Genomic DNA, 23,393 nt, shown 5'->3' with positions numbered 1-23,393 from the left:
CTTTAATTAAAGTTGGACAGGATTTTTACACTTCCACTGCTTATTGTATTGTTTTCTGTGGATTGTGGGTTTGTTTTATGCTGCCATTTTAGCTTTCATATTATGTGCATGTGTGCTGTATTTTAAAATATATGTTATTTCTGTGAACTGCCTTGAGGAGGCTCTTCTGCCCTGAAAGGCATTGTTAAAAAAGAAGAAAAAGTTAAATAAAAGAAGAGGACACTACTGAAAGTCTTAATAGTGGGAGAGGAGCTATAAGCTTTAGAAATGCAAACAAGTTAACTTACCACAAATTAATAACTGGACATTTCATCCTTCTATTACTCTCTCTCTTACCTTGTGCTCATAGATTGCACTCTATGGAGACCTCTTGTGCTCATTCCCTAGATTGGTCTTCACAGTACTCTATTCTTTTCTGCCTTGTCCATATCTTTTCAGATCCATATACATCTCTACCCTTTTTTCCTCTTTACATTTGCTGTATGCAGTTGTACCTGGGTCTTAATAATCTGTTCTCCTTTTCAGTTTCCCTTCTATTACATCTTGGACTACTTATTAGAATATACCAGGGATGGCTAACATGTGACCCTTCAGCTGTTGTTCAACTGCAGCTCCCAGAAGCCTCTAGCCAGCATAGCCAATGGTGAAGGAAAATGGGAGTTACAGTCCCACATCATCTAGAGGGCCACACAGTCCCCATCCCTGGAATATGCCCTATCATATTGGATCATCCCTTCCTTACACTTTGTATCAGTCTTTGTTCCCCATTGTATCCATCTTGCCATAAAATAACCCTAATCTGCATTCCCAGGGCTAGGTGGTTATAAAGACCTGACCACTGGAAGGTAGAATTGGGAGTTGGGTGCGGAGGAGAACTGGCTATTGAATGTGAGGGAGACAGTTTGGGGGCAAGTGTCTGAGCTCTTCAAAATGCTAGAGCTTTCAACACTAGGTTCTTCTGGTGTTTCATAGCTTAGTTAGTGCCTCAAATAGCATATACACGCTGACAGCAGTCTTAAAATAGATATATGTTGAAATAAGCTAACTATGGGCAAGAAAATAGCCAGAAGGCAAAACAGAAAAAAATGTATTTCTGATCTATTCCAGACCCTCATTAACTATAAATCTTTCCTCAGTTCCACGCTGAAGAAGTACACAAGAACAATTGTTCCCTTCTCTTGTAGGATACCACTTGCTCAGAACAGAAGAGGACCTCACTGCATGTCTAATAAAAGGGCCAGCTAGCCTAGATGGTAGCCACAGATGTCAATAGAGCTTTAGTCCAGGTTAAGTGGTCAGTTGATTGCTCTCCATCTTTATAAGCAACATTGACTTCGTGAGGGGTCGTAGCTGAGTGGCAGAGCACAGGATGTGCATGCAGAGGTCCCGGCTTCAATCTGTGGCATCTCCAGGCAGGGCTGAAAAAAGACTCCTGCCAGAAACTGTGGAGAGCCACTGCCAGTGCCTCAATGTAGACCAGGGGAGGGCAACCTCATTCCCCTCCCAGAACCCACTGGGGGGGGGCACCTCTCCTCCGCCACCCAAATTGCTCCCACTGCTGCCAAATTTGTGGCCAGTGGCAAAATCCCCAGCAATGTTATTAGGAATGCACTTTGTTTACAAGCAGAATTGCACTATTCTACTTCCAAACAAGGCATGAACTCCCTGGGCACTTTTATTCCAAAATCACCATTTTGTAGCCATGGCAGCAAATTCAGGGGCAGCAAAAACGGCAGGGGAGGGGGGCGCATGCAACCCATGGCCTGCATTTTGCCCATATTGGTAAGCTAGATGAGTCCGTATAAGGCAGATATTTTATGTTCCTTAAGGGAGGTTCAAAGGCAGTAAACAATTCTAGATCTAATCACATCACACTCTTTATTGATAATGTTGTAGAGATGAGTTTGGCACAGGAAACAAAGAAAGGAACAAGAGGAAGTCCATTTGCTTATCTGGTTCCTGTTCCTCCAAGCAGCATGCAGCTTGTATCAATATAAGAAATATATTTTGATGTTTTCATTGAGCTACCTTGCATGTCAATTCAGCATGTAGCAACAGTGGGAGGCAAACTCCTTACTAGAGGTTTATTAGGAAATGGACTGAAAATAACACAAGTATCATAATGCCTTAATATATCTATGGTGCAGTTCTGGTGACACCACCTCAGAGAGGAGATCGTAGGGCTGGAAAAAGTGCAGAAAATGACAGAAAAGATTATTAAGGCGCTAGGGCACCTTCTCTACAAGGGTAGGCTAAACCATTTGGGGCTTTGTAGTTTAGAAAAGAAATTGACTAAAAGGCAGTATGGTAAGAGGTTTATAAAACTAAGCATGGGATGGAGAAAACAGATCATTTGATCAACAGATCACTTGATTAATGCAATGAAATTGGCACTTGAGTCAGGATAGATAAAACTAAGTACTTCCTCACACAATGCATAATTGATTTATGGAGTTTACTGCCATAGGATGCGGTGGTGATGGCTACAGGGTTAGATGACTTTAAAGATAATTAGACAAATTCAGAGAGGGTTGGTCAGTCAATGGGTATATGGACCTCCAGTCAGAGGCAGGAGGATATACCACTTAATACCAGTTGCGGTGGGAGATCTACTCACGTCTTGCACATTGGCCTCCATTCTTGCACGTGGAACTTCTGGAAGTAGTGCCTGAGTGGCCAACATGGAAAGCAGGTTACAGGACTAAACAGACCTCTAGTGGGAATGTTCTAAGCATAGCATTTCAATATCAACTGCATTAGAGAGAAAATGATTAAACTGCAAGTAATTAGAAGAGAGTATTTTTTTTTTCATTGAAGGGCTAATAGAAAGCTCTTAGTGCTTAGCTGTACAACTGACTCCAAGGGCATCTCTCCACCAGCCTTAAGTTCCCGCTTGAGTTCCCTCTGAGAAAAGAGGGCAAGTGGCAAGAGGAGTGAGATCAATGAAAGATAATGGAAGACTCAGATATGGGGAGAGGGAAAAAGGAGGAGGGGGTGGGGAGTCGTCGTGATCCTGCATTTAAAATGGAAGCAGAAAGCCCCATTTTAAATGCAGGATTTTAGGCTGGTGTAGAGATGCCTTGGAATCCTGCATTTAAAATGGGGCTTTCTGCTTCCGTTTTAAATGCAGGATCACGACTCCCTTTTTCACCCGCTTCCTTTCCCCCCTCCTTCTCCCCGTCTCTGAGTCTTCCATTATCTTTCATTGATCTCTCTCCTCTTCTTGCCACTTTTACTCTTTTCATGGAGGAAACTGAAGCAGAACACAATGGAGTAATTTGATAGCTCATTATCTGAGATCTAGTCAAAAATGGAACAAAGGGCATTTAGTGCAGGAGATGCCCTGGAGAGTCACGGCATCATATAAAGAGCCCGCAAACTTCCGTAAAGGAGCAATCCCAATTGCAGGATAAAAGCTCCATGTGAAGAAAGCCCATGAATATGCAAACTGTGTTCACTGCAAACAATACATCGCAAGGTTTGTTAAGCCTCTGTCATTTTAAAGGAAGAACAAATACTAAATTTTCAGGAACTGAACATTACATTTATAAGGTTAAGACCTTCTTCTTCTCTCAGGCATTTGCCAGCATATGACAATGTTTTAAATAGCTCCTAGATGTTTCTTATTGTTGACTGTTTAAAATTGCTTTAGATATATTTGTCTGTGTATGCTGTTTGTTTATATGTTTGTATGTAAGTGATCTTATATTTTTAATGTTTTTTTAATCTTTGGAAACCACCCAGAGGGCTTTGGCTCTTGGGCGGTATAGAAATGTAATGAATTAATGAATCAGTGCAATTACTGATAGAGGAGCAACAAGAAAAAAAATCACACAGCCTAAAATATGAAATGCATTTTATTATACAATTATACTTCAAAAACATATTTCTTATTTTAGGAGGCAGCTTAAATTGATGCCTACACATATTTTATAAGCAAGATCCCCCCAGTAGCAAGTGTCAGATAACAACTCAAGAGGAAAAAGAAAAGAAGAAAGAAGGGAAGCCACAATCTTTCAGTTGCTAATTGAGTCAGAGGATGGGTATGGGATGCAGGCAAGAGGAGATCCATTACAGCTCAAGGGCAAGAAACAGAGGACAACTGCCCCATATTCAGTCCTATCCTTACCATGCAGGTTCAAGATTCATGTAAGCTATCATTTATAATACTGCAAATTTTCATGGCATTGATTCACAGGTCTTGGTCCCATCTTCGCATCAGCCACAGAGTAGAAATAGGCATTAGGAATAGGAACGCAAGGAAAATGTGAGAAAACGGGGGGGTGCTTAACCTCGCGCCCCTGAACGTCCATATTCCTCTCCTCCTTGCAAAATGTCCCCATGGCGCTCACTTCCTGTTTTGGAGCTCATCTGCAGAAAAAATATTTAAAACTGCTGGGAAGCATTTACACAAGATAATAGGCAGGCAGGAAAAGGATTCAGCACCCCACCCTACATTAGCATTAAGAGCAAAACAGCACTGGAAATGCCATGTTAACTATGTGTACAACAGGCTCACGTGGGTACACTAACTCTTTTGGTGCCAAGCAGAATTGACACAGCCTTATCAAGCCTGGCATCCTCTGGATGTATTGGACCACAACTCCCATCATCCCCAGTCTGTCCATCCAGTGACCATGCTGGATGGGGGTGATAGAAGTTGTAGCCCAACATGTATGGAGGGTGTCATGTTGGGGAAGGCCAGACCGTGGTAATAACACAAAAAGGTAAGGGGAGCACATGAGGATAAACTGTCTCTGTCCACGTGTCAACAGCAATGGCAGAGTATGGGATTAAAGTCCAGATTTCTGCCTCTACATGTTTTTGTATCATGGAAACCTTTACCCACTTTTGATGCAACACAGCCTGAAACACACAAGCTTCCCACCACAGTGTACACAATTTCCTAGATCCCGCCCCCCTGTGTAAATCAGATACCTGAGAAATCAAATTCAGCTTGTCTCTTATCTGAACTAAGCTCATACAGCAGATCAGCCTTTCAGGCTGTTGTTCCCCTTATGCAAAGAGAGACTGATCTCTGGGAAAAACAAAAACCCTCTGAAGTTTTTCTGACACCAAAACAGATCTCTGCACTAGAAAAGGTGATTTATAATGTGAGCATCAGATTCCAACAGGGACCATTCATATTAAAAGGAAATTTAGGAACTGTGTACACCAAGATTTGGATACTAAAGAAAAAGCTGTACAAGCATCTGGAAGTATGAAATTTTCCTGTGAGGGGTACCTAGAACTGAAAGGGCCACATAAGCAAGACTGAAAGGAAGTATTCTAGTAAGAGGACAGCATAGCAGTAGCTAGCTTAACTGAACCATTGGACTGGCCTTCCCAGTAAGCAGCATTTTACAATAATTACAATTGGAAACTGAGACCAAGATGCAGCACTGCAGTTCTGGAAAGTGATAAGCTTGCAATAAAATAAAATGTTTTGTATAAAAAGCTACTCAACAGAACAGAGGGACCAAAATATATGAAAGGGTACAACACAATAGCAAATGAACTGGCATAATTAATTGATTCATTAGAAGCAGCAGCATTCATCGAAATTGCCTAATACTGTATGTATCCAAAGTGGTTTTAAAACTTTCCATACATTGCTAGAGTAAGCATTGTAAATTATTCTTGCATAGAGAAGAATCTTCCAACTGACTTGACTGAAGCATGAGTAAAAGTTTCATACACTGTAGCTACGAATCAACTTTATCAAAGGCCAATACACAGTCTACCCTTTGGTTTCTTACATCTTCCAAGATGGGCACAATGAGTTAAGGTGGTCCTTACTGCACAATTTGCCACTTGGTTACTTTCTCTTAGGTCAAAAATCAGAAGAGTTCTAGTATTTGGAAACATCATTGATCACAGATACAGTCATGAGTCTCTTGGTTACTCAATAGCATTAGACTTTTTAAAAAGCTTTCCCTGGGGATCACATGCAAATCTTTACAATTGTCCATTACTAATTAAATACTTCATTAGTATTCAGTACTAATGAAATTCCTTCCCTGGGGAAGGAAACGGCAACCCACCCCAGTATTCTTGCCATGAAAACTAAATGGATCAGTACAACCAGAGATATGTTGATATACCATCAGAAGATGGGACTCTCAGGTCGGAAGATGGTCAAAATGCTACTGGGGAGGAACAGAGGACAAGTTCAACTAGCCCCAGATGTGATGACGCAGCTAGCTCAAAGCCGAAAGGATGGCTAGCAGCCGATGGTGCTGGTGGTGAACGACGAATCCGATGTTCTAAAGATCAACACACCATAGGAACCTGGAATGTAAGATCTATGAGCCAGGGCAAATTGGATGTGGTTATTGGGGAGATGTCAAGATTAAATATAGACATTTTGGGTGTCAGTGAACTGAAATGGCCTGGAATGGGCCACTTCACATCAAATGACCACCAGATCTACTACTGTGGACAAGAGGACCACAGAAGAAATGGAGTAGCCTTCATAATTAATAATAAAGTGGCTAAAGCAGTGCTTGGATACAATCCAAAAAATGACAGAATGATCTCAATTTGAATTCAGGGTAAGCCATTTAACATCACAGTGTTCCAAATATACGCTCCAACCACAGATGCTGAAGAAGCAGAAGTAGATCAGTTCTATGAAGATCTGCAGCACCTACTGGATAGTACACCAAAAAAAAGATGTTATTTTCATTACAGGAGACTGGAATGCTAAGGTGGGTAGTCAAATGACACCTGGAATTACAGGCAAGCATGGTCTGGGAGACCAAAATGAAGCAGGACATAGGCTGATAGAATTTTGCCAAGACAACCCACTGTGCATAACAAACACTCTCTTCCAACAACCTAAGAGACGACTTTATACATGGACTTCACCAGATGGTCAACACCGAAATCAGATTGACTACATCCTTTGTAGCCAAAGGTGGCAGACATCTATGCAGTTGGTAAAAACAAGACCTGGAGCTGATTGTAGTTCAGATCACAAACTTCTTATTGCACAATTTAGAATCAGACTAAAGAGAATAGGGATGACCCACAGATCAGTTAGATATGAGCTCACGAATATTCCTAATGAATATGCAGTGGAGGTGAAGAATAGATTTAAGGGACTAGATTTAGTAGATAGGGTCCCGGAAGAACTATGGACAGAAGTTTGCAACATTGTTCAGGAGATGGCAACAAAAAACATCCCAAAGAAAAAGAAAACCAAAAAGTCAAGATGGCTGTCTGCTGAGACACTGGAAGCAGCCCAAGAAAGAAGGAAAGCAAAAGGCAACAGTGATAGGGGGAGATATGCCCAATTAAATGCAAAATTCCAGAGGTTAGCCTGAAGAGATAAGGAATTATTTTTAAACAAGCAATGCGTGGAAGTGGAAGAAGATAATAAAATAGGAAGGAGAGACCTCTTCCAGAAAACTAGAAACATCGGAGGTAAATTCCAGGCAAAAATGGGTATGATCAAAAACAAAGATGGCAAGAACCTACCAGAAGCAGAAGAGATCAAGAAAAGGTGGCAAGAATATACAGAAGATCTGTATAGGAAGGATAATAATATCAGAGATAGATTTGACGGTGTGGTCAGTGAGCTAGAGCCAGACATCCTGAAGAGTGAGGTTGAATGGGCCTTAAGAAGCATTGCTAATAACAAGGCAGCAGGAGATGACGGTATCCCAGCTGAACTGTTTAAAATCTTGCAAGATGATGCTGTCAAGGTGATGCATGCCATATGCCAGCAAATTTGGAAAACACAAGAATGGCCACCAGATTGGAAAAAATCAACTTATATCCCCATACCAAAAAAGGGAAGCACCAAAGAATGTTCAAACTATCGAACAGTGGCACTTATTTCACATGCCAGTAAGGTAATGCTCAAGTTCTTGCAAGGTAGACTCCAGCAATGCATGGAACGAGAATTGCCAGATGTACAAGCTGGGTTTAGAAAAGGCAGAGGAACTAGAGACCAAATTGCCAATATCCACTGAATAATGGAGAAAGCCAGGGAGTTTCAGAAAAACATCTATTTCTGTTTTATTGACTATTCTAAAGCCTTTGACTGTGTGGATCATCACAAATTGTGGCAAGTTCTTGGTGGGATGGGGATACCAAGTCATCTTGTCTGCCTCCTGAGGAATCTGTTTTAACGACCAAATAGCAACGGTAAGAACAGACCACGGAACAACGGACTGGTTTAAGATTGGGAAAGGAGTACGGCAGGGTTGTATACTCTCACCCTACTTATTCAACCTGTATGCAGAACACATCATATGACATGCTGGGCTTGATGAAGCCAAGGCTGGAGTTAAAATCGCTGGAAGAAACATTAACAATCTCAGATATGCAGATGATACCACTTTGATGGCTGAAAGCGAGGAGGAGCTGAGGAACCTTATGATGAAGGTGAAAGAAGAAAGTGCAAAAGTTGGGTTGCAGTTAAACTTCAAAAAAACCAAGGTTACGGCAACCAGCTGGATTGATAACTGGCAAACAGAGGGAGAAAACGTGGAGGCAGTGACAGACTTCGTCTTTCTAGGTGCAAAGATTACTGCAGACGCTGACTGCAGCCAGGAAATCAGAAGACGTTTACTTCTTGGGGGGACAGCAATGACAAATCTTGATAAAATAGTGAAGAGCAGAGACATCACACTGACAACAAAGGTCCGCCTAGTTAAAGCAATGGTATTCCCCGTAGTAACCTATAGCTGCGAGAGCTGGACCATCAGGAAGGCTGAGCAAAGGAAGATAGATGCTTTTGAACTGTGGTGTTGGAGGGAAATTCTGAGAGTGCCTTGGACTGCAAGAAGATCAAACCAGTCCATACTCCAGGAAATAACGCCAGACTGCTCAACTGAGGGAATGATATGAAAGGCAAAACTGAAGTACTTTGTCCACATAATGAGAAGACAGGATACCCTGGAGAAGATGCTGATGCTAGGGAAAGTGGAAGGCCAAAGGAAGAGGGGCCGACCAAGGGCAAGATGGATGGATGATATTCTGGAGGTGACGGACCCGACCTTGGGGGAGCTGAGGGTGGTGACGGCCGACAGGAAGCTCTAGCGTGGGCTGGTCCATGAAGTCACGAAGAGTCAGAAGCGACTGACCGAATAAACAACACAAAGAAATACTAGTCACTAAGACAGGGAAGGTCAGCATTTTGCAAGAAGCCCAAGGAGGATGCAATTACACCCCTCATAGGACCTGTCTGTGGAAAGCCAAATCAGTCGCTGTCAGAGACGATGTCTGTCCAAACCACAGTTTTGGCTGAAGCTTAATGTTTATGCATATGAAGAAAACTAATCATTCACAGATAAGTCAAATTCACCTTCAGAATGGAAACCTGCAGCCCCTGACCTCACAGGCCAGGAGTCCCCAACCTTTTTGTCCATGAGCATACATGGACATTCTGAAGAAGTGTCAGGGGCACAGTTACAAAATGGCTGCTGCAGGGGGTGTGGCTAGTCACAAAATGGCTGATGTGGGGTGTGGCCAGTAGCAAAAAGTTGGGCGGAACCCCTGTTCTTGTTCTGCTTTCTCTGTGTGTTGTTCTCTCTCACACACACAGAGTGCAGCTTTTCCCCTCATAATCAAGTGAATGGACAAATCACTCCATTCACTTCCCCAGTGGTAAAAAGCAGTGGGAGGCAACAAGAGCCCAGCAGGCACCTCAGCATAGTTTCACAGGCACAGTGGTGCCCACAGATGCAGTGTTGGGAATAACAGTCATGGGCCAACTATTACTTGGAATATATGTGACTTACAATCATGAAAAACTAAGTAATGGCATCACACTGCCCAATCGTGATTATTCCATGCCGATCTAAGGACACTGTACTAAAAATAAGCACTCTGTTAATGTGTTAAAACATTTCCATTAAGGGTGCAATCCTACATGGGTTTAGACAGAAAAACGTCCTACAAGTCCCAGCATTCCTCAGCTGGCTGGGGAATGCTGGGCCTTGTAGGATGTTTTCCTGTCTAAACACACATAGGATTGTGTCCTAAGAATACCAGGAGCTGAGAGTCTTAGAGCTTTAATTTCTGTCCACTGGGAGATGAATTAAGATTCCTATTAGCTACCATGTGTGCTAGTTGTGACTAATTTGAAATTCTATGGTTGCATTTAGGGGACTTCCAGAAAGAGGGCTCCTAGTGCCAACAATCAAAAGGCAGTGTGCCACCATCCAATTTTTTTTTCTTCCTTAACAGATTTTTTTGTGGTTAAAAAAAAAAGATGGAAGAGGCTGTGGGGAAAAATGAGAGGGCTACAAATTGAAGACAACCTCATCCGGACCCCTCCCCCCAATAAAATTCCATGTTTGAGGTAGGAGGATTGCATAATAAAAGCCTCATATGGAAGCACTCTCACGCTACAAAAAGGACCTTCCTCTTTATACTTTATGCCTTCCATGTCATTATTAGGGCAAATGTACAATACTCTGGCCATAGGGCCTTGTGTGCTGGATCTTCATAACTGCATACTAATGTCTATTTACTGAAAGAGAGAAAACCTTACACTTTATATTTCTGCTCAGTCTTAACACTCTCTTAATCACGTTAACCCCCGCCCCTCAATTCCATCAGCATGCATTCGTGGACAGAGGATGTGTGTGAAACCATGTTCCACCAAAACCTTTACATCATAGGTTTGAGTGTAAAAGTACCAGGGAGCAAATATTCTTATATATCCCATCTTGCTTTTCTCTAAAAAAAACAACAATTAACAGCTAAATGTAATATTCTTTGTAGATTGTGCATGCATGTTCCCAATGATGTAATTTCATATCCTGCTTGTTAAAACAGGCTGACTATACATCACTACATCTATTAGGCATCTCTGTTCTACAATATTTCGCTGGAATACAGATTCTTTAAGATCGTCTTTTGCAACCTTTACACTCGATCAAAATAGTTTATGTGGTGGAACAGAGATGGGACTGCTTCCCTTTGGACCTTCAAAGTTCCAGGACCTTTCAGAAGCATTTTAAGACTTGCAAGTTGATGCTGGATTTCAGGGGATGGAGTTAAGAAGGCAGAAGGATAGAGGCCCTTTAGTCTGACTTAGTTTTATTTTGTTATATCAGGATTTTATACATTTTAATTGTTATCTGCCCCAAAACACTGGGATACAGCAAGCTATAAGATCAACACATTAAAACATTTCTCATAATGAAGTTTCTGACATTATAACAGAGCAGCTTTCCTGAGTGGCCACATCTAAGATGAAGCTTATATTTGCTTTGCACTGGAAAGGATCTTGCAACTCAGGTTTGGATAAGTTCTTTTCCCTTCAGCTATAAGCTGGGAACTAGTGTCAGTATCAAAAGTTCCACGCTGGACAGGAAGCAGCTCTGGCTTGGATACAGACTTTGCCTTCCACGAACTTCTGTCTGCAGAAGGTTTTTGGTCCAGCAGAGGAAACATGTTCACAGAACAGAGGGAGGTGATTTTCATTGATCCCCCCACAACCACATATGCTCCCCCATCTGTTCTGGAGGGTTGAGGGACCCCATTGGTATAGTATGGGTGGTAGCAATGGGGGTTGCAAGAAAAGGGGAAATCATCTCTCCCCGGCCCTACTCCTCGCTGGCCATCCTGAGTGGAGCTCCACTCAGGAAGGGTTGTATCCAATGTTAGTCCAACTTAGAGTAGACCCATTGAATTGAATGGGAATTCAGTTAGCCTAACATTGGATACAACCCAACGGCAGAAACGAAGTCTAGAGTGATCCCTTAAGAGAGAGAAACCTATGTGAAAGCAGCCTGAGTTAAAAGAAAATGTGAGAACATTTCAGAGAATGAACCCTAAAGAAGAGGGGTCAGCTTACTTAAGTCTCTTGTGCCGTCTACTTTTTACTGGAATACTCTTAGTGCTTTATATTTATAAAGCTGGAGTAATTACCCAGGATCTTTTAACAATAAAGGCAGAACTAATCTTGCTCAATGTACAGAATGCCTTGTGGGAGAAATTCACCCACTGCAGTGTTCTTTGCAAGAATCAGGGGGTTGCAGTCGATGGGGTTATAGGCCCCTTCCAACCCTACTATTCTATGATCCCAGCCACTGGCAGGCTTTATAGCAGATCAGCCAGTCATCCACAGTCTCCTTTCTGCCCTCACCTATGAAATAGGATACAAAATGAAGAGGTGCCAAAGACTATTTCAAGTTGATCCTGCTTCACAAAGGCTAGCAAGAAGATGGCTGCAAGATGCAAAGGGGCATGCTTGTGCATGCCTGGATATTACATTATAATAAACCATGTGCCAGAAGGGACAAAACCTGTAATACCAATGCTGGCTTACTAGGAACTTCCTCCTAACGCTGAGGAGGGATAAGAAATATTTTTTCCTTAGTATTTAATCCATATTTCCCATAACATCTGAATCGGGAGAAGGCGCGCATGTTCTAAACAAGTGCCCAGATGCAGTTACAGGCTGGAGGCTAATAATAACTGAAGCTGAATCCTGACAAGATAGGGAACCTACGGGTGGGTCTGGGAACTGAGTTATTCACCTGTTCTGGACAGGGTTGCACTCCCTCTGAAGGAACAGGTACATAGTTAAGGGTGCTTCTGGATCCATCCTTGTTACTAGGGTCCCAAGCGATCTCAGTGGCTCTGAGCGCCCATTACCAGCTTCAGCTGGTACCTCAAGGAAACCCATTCCTGGATGGGGATAGCCTAGCTAGTGTGACCCATGCACTGATAATCTCACAATTAGGGTACTGTAATGCGCTCTATGTGGGGCTGCCCTTGTGATTGCATTGGAAGCTGCAGCTAGTGAAGAATGCAGCAGTTAAGATGCTCAGCAGAACACCTAGATATACGCATACTACACCTATGTTAAAACAACTGCACTAACTGCCTATTCGCTACAGAGCCATATTCAAGCTTACGTTGTACAAAGGTTATGTTATACAACTTGGAACTAGGATGCCTAGCTGACCTTCTTCCTGCATATATACTCAATTGAGCCGAGATCTTCCGAGGAGCCCTTATTGGTCGTTCTGTGGTCAGTGGAATGTCACCTGGTAGCAGTGCGTAAGCAGGCCTTCTCAGCGGTGGCATTCACCCTTTGGAACACTCTCCCATGTGTGATCCAAGAGACAGAAATGGTGGCAAGTTTTAAGTGCCTCTTAAAGACACACCTGACTAGTGAGACTCTGCTACCACCCTCTTTTATTGTTATGATTTTGTAATGTTTTTAAATTTTTCTTAACTATTTTTATTTATTATTTTTATCTTGCTTTTATATTGTAATGTCTTATTCTAACATACACTGCTTGGGGTTTTTAATATACGGAGGGAGCAATCCTATAGCCGCTAGACAGCGGCTAGACAGCCACTGGATATCGTGTTATCCGGGAACCCCCACTAACAGCCCTGTCCTCACAAGAGAAGCGTGGAGCAGCCAAAAAGGGGCGTGGCCGGGGCATTCTGGGGCGGGGAGGTCGGACCTGCCTGTATGACACATCCAATGTGTCGTACAGCAGCCTCCTTCCCTGCTCCATCCTCCTGCGGCTACACAGCCGCAATCGACTGTCTAGCAGAAAAACAGGGCAGAAGAAATGCGGAGGGAACAATCCCCTCCATGCTTCTCCTGCCCTGCTTTGGATAGGCGGCCGCCTCCGAACTCGGGAGACAGGACTGCGCCCTAAGTGGCACAGAAGTAATGTAAGTAAGGAAATAAAATAAATAACAAAGCACAACTATGTTTGGAATACTCAGCAACTCATCAAGTTAGAGATTGTAGTTTATATACTCTAGCACCAGTGTTTCTTTTTGCACTTTCTAGGAGAAATTATGCTACTCCGCATCTCTTTTCTCATATTAAAAAATAAACTGGATTAATGTTTGGCATTAATTGTAAGGCTGAGGCTTGGTTACTAACCTAACATAAAAGACTGCACATGGCATGTAAATCTGAAGGGCAAGTATATAAAGATGGACAAATCTAGATTTATGTTCTTAAATTTATATCCTGCCTTTCTGCCAAAAATGGCATTCAAGGCAGCTAAGAATAATAAAATGCAGATTGTCTGGATCAAACTGAGGAACATCTACTGTCACTGTCATCTTTTGAGACAAAAACTGGAAATAATAGTTTTCTAGATCTGTCCCTGAGCCAGTGTCCTCAAGTGGTAAGTTCTAGAAATGGCAAGTTGATCTCTGAAACCAGCCATGATAGCCAACGTCTCTCCTGCATTTGCTTGTTTCCAGTGTCCATATGACTCCAGACATATCCAAACTTGCCAAAAGTTCAGGACTTGTCTGCAGCACAGATAATTTAAATTAAGCCCTTTACTAATTAATACTGAGAAGAAAACCAGAAGTAAGTAATAAATAAGATTTAGATCTAATATGACAACTGAAGCTTCATGATCCTAGCTGTCTACCTGTAGTACATCCTTCCGACCATGTTTTATTGCTGCCTAGAGAGACCCAAATTCAGCATCACAACCCTTTCTTCTGGAATGCTTCCCCATTTAGTTTTTGGGATGAGCCATTTCCCATTGTTCTGTTGGTAAAATTCCAGTCAACAGGACAGAGGAGCTGCTGAGTCTTTTTGTATGTCCAGTAAGGGTTAAGTACGAGAGTGACAGCACTCATTCCTATGAATACAACACCAAAATGTAAGAGTCCCAGGTTTTCCAGCACAGCGTTCCAGTTGGAAATGCACACCCACCACATGTGGTAAGTAAGGATCATGCGGCAGTGAAACATGTGGATCATTACCCACTGGTTTGCTTTCCAAAAAGAAGTGTTCGCCCAGCCAACCTGGAGAAGGAGAAAATTAAGAGTTAGAACTCCCATAAAATGCAGTGTTTTTTTTCACATATTTACATATGGAACATATTTAACATACCATGACAACCCCAATCACACTTGCTAGGTTAGACTCTGGAGATACAAATCCTTACCTACCAGACTTCCTGAGAGTCAAGTGGTTCGAGACATCTGGGGGCATTTGAAATATCCTTGTTCTAACTGGAAGAGACACACCCAGCTTGAAAGGGAATAAGATTGGGCTATGAGCAAAGACTCAAAGCACAGAGACGACATGCATCTTGGAACAGCACACATCATGGAGGGAGACAGCTTTTGCTTCATTTCTAAACAGAGAGATGCTGGGCAGCTCTGCAGTGCCAGAAAATCCATGTCTTTTGACCTGATGACTAGCAAGGGTCACTAAGGGCGCAATCCTATCAGGATAGGCAGCTGCCTCAGAACTCGGAGGCGACCGCCTATCCAATGCAGGGCAGGAGAAGTGCAGAGGGGATTGTCCCCTCCTGCATTCATGGCTAGACAGCCGATTTCAGCTGTCTAGCCACAGGAAGTTGGAGCAGTGGGGAGCGGAAGTTGGAGTGGTGGGGGGCGGACACCGGACAATGCATAGGAAGCATTGGAACGGCACTTCCGCCCTCCCTGCCCCAGCACACCCCCAGGAATGCCCCGTTTTCGCCACTCCACACTCCTCTTCTGAGAGCAGGGCCATTCCATGCTGCCTACGAGACAGCATGGGAGGGGGTGGAGGTCGGTTCTCAGGGAACCAATCTCAGAGCATGGGCTCCAAGGTCAGTTCCTGGGAACTGACCTATCCTATGGCTGTCTAGCTGCTGACTAGCGGCCATAGGATTGTGCCCTAAGTGATGGAAGGGCACTCTGCACAATGCAAGGCATCCTCATTACACTTACATGCACTAGTGCTAAGCCCCAGAACTGGAAAATATTGGAGAAATTTTAGGCTTATTCCCATTATACAAGTGAGAGTTGTAAGCTTATAGTGAACAGCTGGCTCCGAATCAACAAGCCTATTAATTTAGCATTTATCCAACAACAGAAGAGCCATGTTTGATTTGACAGCAAGTCTAACAAGTCTGCAGAAGTTACACTACAGCCATAGGCTACCAAGTTAACTCCTTCAGTGCTTCCATGGTAAACATCTTTGCATTCTTCACATTTCCTCCTCTCTTAAGAATGTTGTAAAGCCATTCAAGCTTTATCATCTTGTTCCCTTAAGCTAAGTCCAAAAAACAGCAGCTTGGATCCTAACATAACTTAGAGAGCAATCCTTGGGCTGCTAGACAGGGTCTAGATGGCCAGAGGATTTTTTGGTTCCCAGGAACTGTGCTCCCTGCCCCCGAACTGGTGGCACAATAAACGGATTGTGGAGCAGGCAAAAAGGGGGCGTTCCTGGGAGCGGAGACCATGGAAGCACTGTCCAAGGAGGACGCTTCCTATGCACCGTACAGCCTCCCCCTCCCACTCCAAAGTCCCCAGCCAGACAGCCAAATTCTGCTGTCAAGCCACAAATGCAGGCTGCCCAGAGCTCAGAGGAGAGGATCCCCTCTGTGCTCCGCACGCCCTGCATTGGATAGCTGGCTGCCTCCAAGTTTGGAAGTGGCCAACTATCCTAATACGATGGCGCCCTAAAGGAACTTCATGGAATGATTCCATCTTCTCCTTCCCCTCACACCTGCTGTGGCCCATCCCACCTTGTTCAGGAGGGGGCCCAACTCTCTAGAGAAGCATTTCAAGGGTGACAGGCGGCTGCAGGGGGAAGGAGAGAATGGGAAGGGAAGCTTTCCTTCCTTGAACTTCAACTTAGGATCCACGCCCATAACTAGAGAAGTCTTAGATTATCTTGGGCTTTGATTTCATAGCTGCAGCCTACGTTATTTCAAACAAAGCAAAATAGATGGTCTTCCTCTGTAAAAAACATAGTTCTGCAATATCTAAAGAAGTGAACTTTTTGAACTTGACTGAAGAGGAAGCAAAATTATCTCCAATGTTTTCATTGTACACAGCCTGATTGTCTCTGTGAATCTAATCTTTGCTTAGCTTCTTGAAAGAGGAATACGTTGTTTTCCCTGAAAGTGCGGAAAGATCACTTCCTTGTTTTTCTCTCCTGACCTATTATGCTGACAGTTCTGCATATATACTAATCAGGGATGGGGAATCCGTGGCCCTTCTGATGTTGTTGGAGCAAAACTCCCATCATTCCTTGGCCACTGGCTATACTGGCTGGGGCTGATCGGAACTAAAGTTCAACATCTGCAGGGTCACAGGATCCCCACTGCTGCACTAAATGATAAGCATCTTCCAGAAGAATTTGAAGAATGATCTTTGGCCCGGCTTTTAGGAGTGAAGCTTACACTGTTGTTGGAATTTAGGGTAGCTCCTTTACAAGCAGGGATTCCAGTCTTGTAGAAATGAATCACATTTCTATTTTAAGATTTTACAATACATTATATTGCTGTTTGTTCAACTGGCTGATCCAAAAACACAGCATAGCACCATGGTGTATTGCAGGTGGAGCTCTGTCTCTTTAAACAGTGGCTGATGGAAATAAAAAGTCTCCAGACAAAACTAAGGGTTTTTGCCCCCACTCCCCAGCACAAATTATTGAGGCTTTTAATATTTTAATTATGATTTTCTTTAACTGGTATGATTCTTGTGCAGCCAGAAGGCATTCCACAGAAGTACAGCTCTTTTTGCTCTTTGTCAAAGTGAATCTTAATGCAGACTTCCCCCCAATCCCCCCAATCATGGTGCCTTCCAGCTGTGTCAGACCACAAGGCCCATCATCCCCAGCCAGCATGGTCGTGCTGTCTGGGGAAGATGGGAGTTGCAGTCTAACATAGCTGGAACACGCTAGGATGGGGAAGGCTGGTCTTAACGTAACAGGATAAAAAGTATGCAATTATTACAAAACAAGCAAAGTAATTTTAAAATAAGCTTCAATCACTGGACATTTTCTTAAGACGGTGATCACAGGGACACTTATATAGCAGTTCCAATGAAGCTCAACAGGAATTATTTCCACATGACGTGCAGGTACAAGATGATACCATTCAGATGTTGCTCTGCACATCTTACCACTCATCATACATGAGCCAATGTAATAAAAGAATGCTGCCTACTATCTAAGTTGAAAGAAAATACAGACCAATCCAACACAGAAGGAGATCATTTCAAGGGTTGCTCAGGCAAACTCATACATTATACATGCCAGGACCAACCCTGGAAAAGAAAGCATTCAACCTGACACTGAGAAAGATCCTTTCAGGGAACCTTTCAGGGATATAGCACCACGTGCCAGAAACGCCTGTGCATTGAAACTCTTCTTGAAGAAACATCCTAAGTCCTCCGACTGTATTTCCACGCACATACACATGCCATCAACGGAAGGAGAGCCATGCTGTGTCAGACCAAGGTCTATTCATAGTTCAACACTCCGTTTAACTAGTTCAGTAATAATTAACACAAGTAAGGGTGGATTCGATGAATAGTTACTTCACCCACAACTGGCACGATGTTCTAGAATAAATATGCTTTCCTCCCCACACCCTTTTAATTTGAAGCAGTTGTAAAATTATAAACACAGTTCCAAGTACAATTTAAATTATATCCATCAAAGTTAATAGAATACTATTGAACTATTGAATGCTAACACTATTGAATGAATATATTTAGTATTGTAGTTTGGAAATATTTGGGTAGGTTCTTCTTCCACATAGTAGTTTATTCTATTTCATAAATGAAATGTAGATTTTTAAGTAATTCAAACGAAAGTACTTCACAGAGATGCTTTGCTCAGCTCCACCTACACCACATGATTGTCCCAAATGTGCTGATCAGCTCTTGCCTTCAAGGGAACGTGCATCAAGACATTGGGTGCCTCAGGCAGCAGCTCTGACTCCAGCCTAGGGACCAGCCAGATCCAAAGGAGCAGCAGCAAAGGCCACAGAAGGACTAAGACAAGCCCACTCCAACCTGGTGCCCTCCGGATGTTGTTGGACTCCAACTCCCACCAGCTCCAGCCAGCATGGCTAATGGTCAAGGATGATGGGTGCTGTGGTCCAAACATCTGCAGAGCACCAGGTTGGGGAAGGCTAGGCTTGACCCAGGCACAGGCCCCAGCAGTGTCTGCCCAAAGGCCTCTGTACAAACATCCCCAGAGTGAATGGAGAGGAGACTGAGTGCTAGACTGCAGGCCAAGAGACTGGCCCTTTAGACTCACCACTCTCCAGGAAAGAGGTGAGGCCTGAGAATGAGTCTGGGCCAAAAAGCATTAAAAGGCCTCATTTGGTATCCAGGCCTTGTGGGAGCAAGCTGCTCACTTAGACCTCTATGAGGTCTTGCAATACTGCCCTTCAGTCAGCTTCAGCTGGTGTTTTGTACCGAAACATTTCACATTTTAAAATATCTCTCTCTGTGTGTATATATACACACACACACAAGTACATATATCTTAATTTTAAAAATGATAAATTTTAAATTTTTAAATCTAGAAATTTATACTCTGGATGCACTACTGGAGGTCATTTGTTTTGTCTTGGAGCGCTGTATATCACGTGCATCGCATTGCCTGCATATCAGTTGATTCGCTCTAAAATCAAGCTACTGGCCCAACTATGGTCTTTGTCAGCTCCCCATTTTTTAAGGCAGTCTTTCCTTTTTATACCTGCTGATAAGAGATAATCACGCATTTGAAAGTATATCCTATACTCATCAGTCTCGTTTGGATACCCATTCAGATATATGGACTGCTTGTACTTATGTGAACATCTCAGATACGAGTGTTGAATTTTTGTTGGTGTGAACTGACACGGTTTTTCTTGCTTATATTGCATATTAATAGAAGTTCAATTTCAGTTAAACAAAAGGCAATCTTTCTTTTGCTCGTTAATCTCTCACCTTTAAAAGTATCCATGATACGCAGGTGAAAGGTGTGCTCATCTCAAGTAGCATTCCCATTAAGGGTATGTAATGTCCAGACTTAATGTTGGTGACCAGACCAAAAAAGCCACCGAAGGCAAGAAAATGGTGAACGACTAAGAATAAGTCAAATGTCCTGAAGACAGCGTTAGATACATGAACAGCTACATTTTCAAGCAAGAAGAAGCCAGAGGCTATTAGGCAATTGAACCAGCTCCACTCCTGCTGGGAGTACACCTTGTCAGCCTGAAAAACAGGATCCAGGAGTAAGGCCCACAAGCCAGCAACACAACTCTGAATGCCAAACACACCCCGTGTCGCGGCCAGATTCCAGAAGACTTTCTCCTTTGCCGGCAATGAACAGTAAGTAACGCTTATCCATGAAGACAGATAGTGTGAGAGAGAAAATACGCCCAAGTAGAGAAAGAAGCCAGCCGCCACCAGTTTCAAACGAACTTCCCACAGAACATAATCCCAGGTAAATATAGATTTGGATGGCACACCATCATTTCCAAGATTCATTTCTTCAGTTTATGTCGCAAACAACTCGTGAGAGGCGTTTGGGGAAGTCACACTCACGTGTCGGTCTATTTAAGGATCTTGGACTTTTGTCCTTACATTGAGCGGAGACCAGATACCAGATACTAGTAAGGACTTTTGTCCTTACATTGAGTGGAGACCACTGCCATCTGCAGAGAAAGACAAAGAGAAAATGTATATAAAACTGTGCACATACGTGACATACATGCATGCACTCCCCCACCCCGACCATACATCTTCGAACTCACACATGCACCTAGTTGCCTCCCAGTCTCTGTCTCTTTCTCATTCTCTGCATCAAGAGGAGTCACTACCAGGAAAGGGATATTGTAGGATGTTCTTTCTGTCAGGGCTTGACAGACACTTACAGCCATTACACATTTCCACGTGAGTCAGATAATGGTCTTAATTGAATATAATTTAACATGTAGAACGTCCTTGTAACTCAGTTTCAGCCTTCAAACACCAAGTCCTAACCATCTCAAGATTTATTTATCTATTTACTTATTTACATTTCCATACCACCCAATAGGCAAAGCTCTCTGGGCAGTTTACAAAAATTAAAACCCTACAACTCAGCATGATAAAACATAACATAAAACTTTGAAAGTCTAGAACAGAACAGAACCAGGGTAAAAACTGCAGCAGGGAAAGACCTCAAAATACAACTGCACATTTAAAAACAAAACTGAAGGACTGAAAAGCTTGGGGAAATAGAAAGGTCTTCACCTGGCACCACAAAGACCATAATGTAACTGGCAGGTGAGCCCCTCTGGGGAGATTTTCCAGTCAGTTGTTCTTGCTTCTGTTATTTCCACATCTGTAAACAACTTTTAAAAATGTATTTTAAAGGCTTGTAGAAAACAATAATGATCAAGGCCAGTATGATGGTTGTACTTATCTGATGAACAAAAAGGGCAGATATCGCTACAATTAAGTAAGCAAAAAGTTTTTTTTTTAAAATTTGAACAGAGGTGCTGTACGCTCAGTCCTTTCTTTTCTTTCCAGGTCACATTAGGAGACTGCCTTCCACGAGGTCAAACTATTTGTCCATTTAAGGCGCAATCTTACGCATGTTTAGACAGAAGAAAGTCCTACAACTCTGAGAACGGCTGGCTGGGGAATGCTGGGACTTTTAGAACTTTTTTTCTGTCTAAACATGCATAGGACTGCACCCTTAGCCTAGTATTTACTCTGACTGGCAGCGGCTGCCCGGGGTCTCTGGTAGAAGTCTCACCTATCAGATCTGCTACCAGATCTTTTCACTTTGAAGATATCAGGGATTGAAAGTCACTGTCTGGGTGCAAGCACGTGCTTTACCACTGAACTACAACCTATCTCATAAAACTGAATGCAATGAAAACACAAACCTGCCAGCCTTCTGACAAACAAGCCACCCTCCTGAGGTACCCCCATGCAACCACGCAACAGGATGCAAAGGCATAGCAACCCTCTGCCTGATGCTGCCAGCTAAAGCAAGGGGCAAGAAAGTCCACACCGCTTTGCTAGGCTACACACTACTACAACAAACGCATAACGTCTTGCTCTCGTGTTCTCCAGTTTAAGTTTAAATGCAACCAGTAGAGGCCAGTGGCTCCGGTGTCAGTGGGGCGGTGAATCTGCTCTGAGTGTCAATCAGAACCAGTCAGACCTCTAAAGGAGCTATCCAAGGCACCTTCAGTTCTGACTGAAACCCAGAGCGGATTCACCGCCCCGCTGACAGCGAAGCCACCGGCCTCCACTGAATGCAACCTGTCTCCAATAACAGTGTTACTTGTACGTCAGCCTTGCTGAGTTCAGGGGTCCTCACTAATTGCCTGGGGGTGGGGTGGGGTGGAGAAGAGAGAATAGGTTTACAAGAGGGCGACAGCCTCAAAGTCTGAGGCCACGCCGAGCTATATTAGAAAAATAATAATGGATATCAATACTTCACACCGAGGGCTTGACTCGTCTTGCTGCCCTTGTCCGTCCTTTTAAATCGTATGAACCGCTTTCATTTCCCCCAAAACAGTCCTCCAGAGCTTAAGAAACAACAACAGATCACCTTTCTCAGTAGGACTCACTCTGCGCACCGAGACAGCCGCCAGCGGTAAGCGTAACATCCCTCCCCGCTTTCTTTTGCTTGCAAACCATTAACCAGTGGGAAGGTTGGTATCCGATATACTTCCTCGCCTTTCGTTCCTCTCCCCCGCTCCTCCCCCCCTGCCTTTATTGCAATGAATACAACGGCAGGGGAGATGCAATTCCCGAAAGGAAGTGCCCGATTTCTGGGGCTTGCTCCGTGGACTCGTCACACCAATCCCAATTCTTTGGCGGGGGCGCGAAAGCGGGTTAGTAAATATACCGACGATGATCAGGATTATAACTTTCGCTACCGCTGCTGGCTACTTACTTCCGTCTCGGGAAAGCAGGCCTCAGTCGTGCGCTGTGCTGCTGCTCCTCGCAACCGCCTCTCCGTCGTCGCCCTCCCGCCGCGCGCCCCAGCCCCGTCCCGCTCCGCGGACCCCCCGACCCAGCCGAGCCGACAGACGCGCGAGGCGCGGCCAGGGCGGCGGGCGAGACCCACGGCGAGGGCGAGGCGCGCGCGCGCGCACAATCCCTGCTTCCTCTTGCCTCGCGCTGTTGCCGCCCGAGTCTGGAGCAAACCATTTTGCGCCAGCAAGAGGGGGAACTAGGAGCGGATGGAGCAGCCGGGCATTCCGGGCATCAACCCGGGAGGGAATCGGGCCTTGTTCCCCGAAGCCTTGGAAATATATCCTATTTTAAATCAACAGCAGGCGCCTTGAACCGACGCGCCTTGCAAACAAAAATAGGCGTGACGCGCGATTTGCGATCGCAGAGGAACCTTCCCCCAGTTCTAGGGTCCTGCTGACGACGGGCCCGCGTAATACTAGGAACTCAACGGGAGACCTCTTTGCGAGCGGTCCCGGGGCCGAGCTCCCGTGATAACTTTCCCTGGCAATACAAGCCAGCGTTATGCGGCAGAGGTCCCATGCGCGCTTACGTGGAAGTAAGGGCCGCTGCATGCCGCCGCTTTACTTCCAAGTAAGCATTTCTGGGATTTTCACGGCTGAAATCCCATGCTTACCTGAGAGTAAACCCCGTTGAACATAATGAGACTTTATTCCGACTAAACACGCATG

The 23,393-nt window shown here is 43.9% G+C and overlaps 1 protein-coding gene across 6 annotated transcripts; it reads right to left on the bottom strand.

Moving 5' to 3' along the window:
• Positions 1 to 3,840: 3,840 nt before the first annotated feature.
• Positions 3,841 to 22,928, bottom strand: CLN8 (CLN8 transmembrane ER and ERGIC protein). Of its 6 annotated transcripts, none has more exons than XM_084826770.1 (4): positions 22,643 to 22,928; positions 20,329 to 20,399; positions 14,675 to 14,766; positions 3,841 to 4,371 (listed from the first exon to the last, which is right to left on the bottom strand). In XM_084826770.1, the coding sequence occupies exons 1-4, from the start codon at positions 22,897 to 22,899 to the stop codon at positions 4,288 to 4,290; spliced, it is 504 nt and encodes a 167-aa protein (XP_084682896.1). In that variant the 5' UTR covers positions 22,900 to 22,928; the 3' UTR covers positions 3,841 to 4,287. The 6 variants fall into 6 exon arrangements, with proteins under 6 accessions (XP_084682896.1, XP_084682894.1, XP_084682891.1 ...); XM_084826768.1 differs by having other exon boundaries at positions 3,847 to 4,371; positions 20,290 to 20,399; positions 22,643 to 22,927; XM_084826765.1 differs by lacking the exon at positions 3,841 to 4,371 and having other exon boundaries at positions 11,045 to 14,766; positions 19,690 to 20,399; positions 22,643 to 22,866.
• Positions 22,929 to 23,393: the final 465 nt, after the last annotated feature.

The sequence above is a fragment of the Heloderma suspectum genome, chromosome 1 (assembly GCF_057233095.1).
Source record: "Heloderma suspectum isolate Gila_16-S chromosome 1, 16-S_ref, whole genome shotgun sequence".
NCBI lineage: Eukaryota > Metazoa > Chordata > Lepidosauria > Squamata > Helodermatidae > Heloderma > Heloderma suspectum.
Note: the sequence above shows the minus strand (reverse complement) of the source record. Positions and strands in the feature narration are given on the sequence as shown.

What these genes read in the sequence shown, in the direction of transcription:
- CLN8 (XM_084826765.1), bottom strand. Translation starts at nt 20,232, where the DNA reads ATGAATCTTGGAAATGATGGTGTGCCATCCAAATCTATATTTACCTGG. An exon ending in TATCATGGATACTTTTAAAG is followed by an intron (nt 14,767 to 19,689) that starts GTGAGAGATTAA and finishes CTCCTTCTCCAG; the next exon opens with GTTGGCTGGGCGAACACTTC.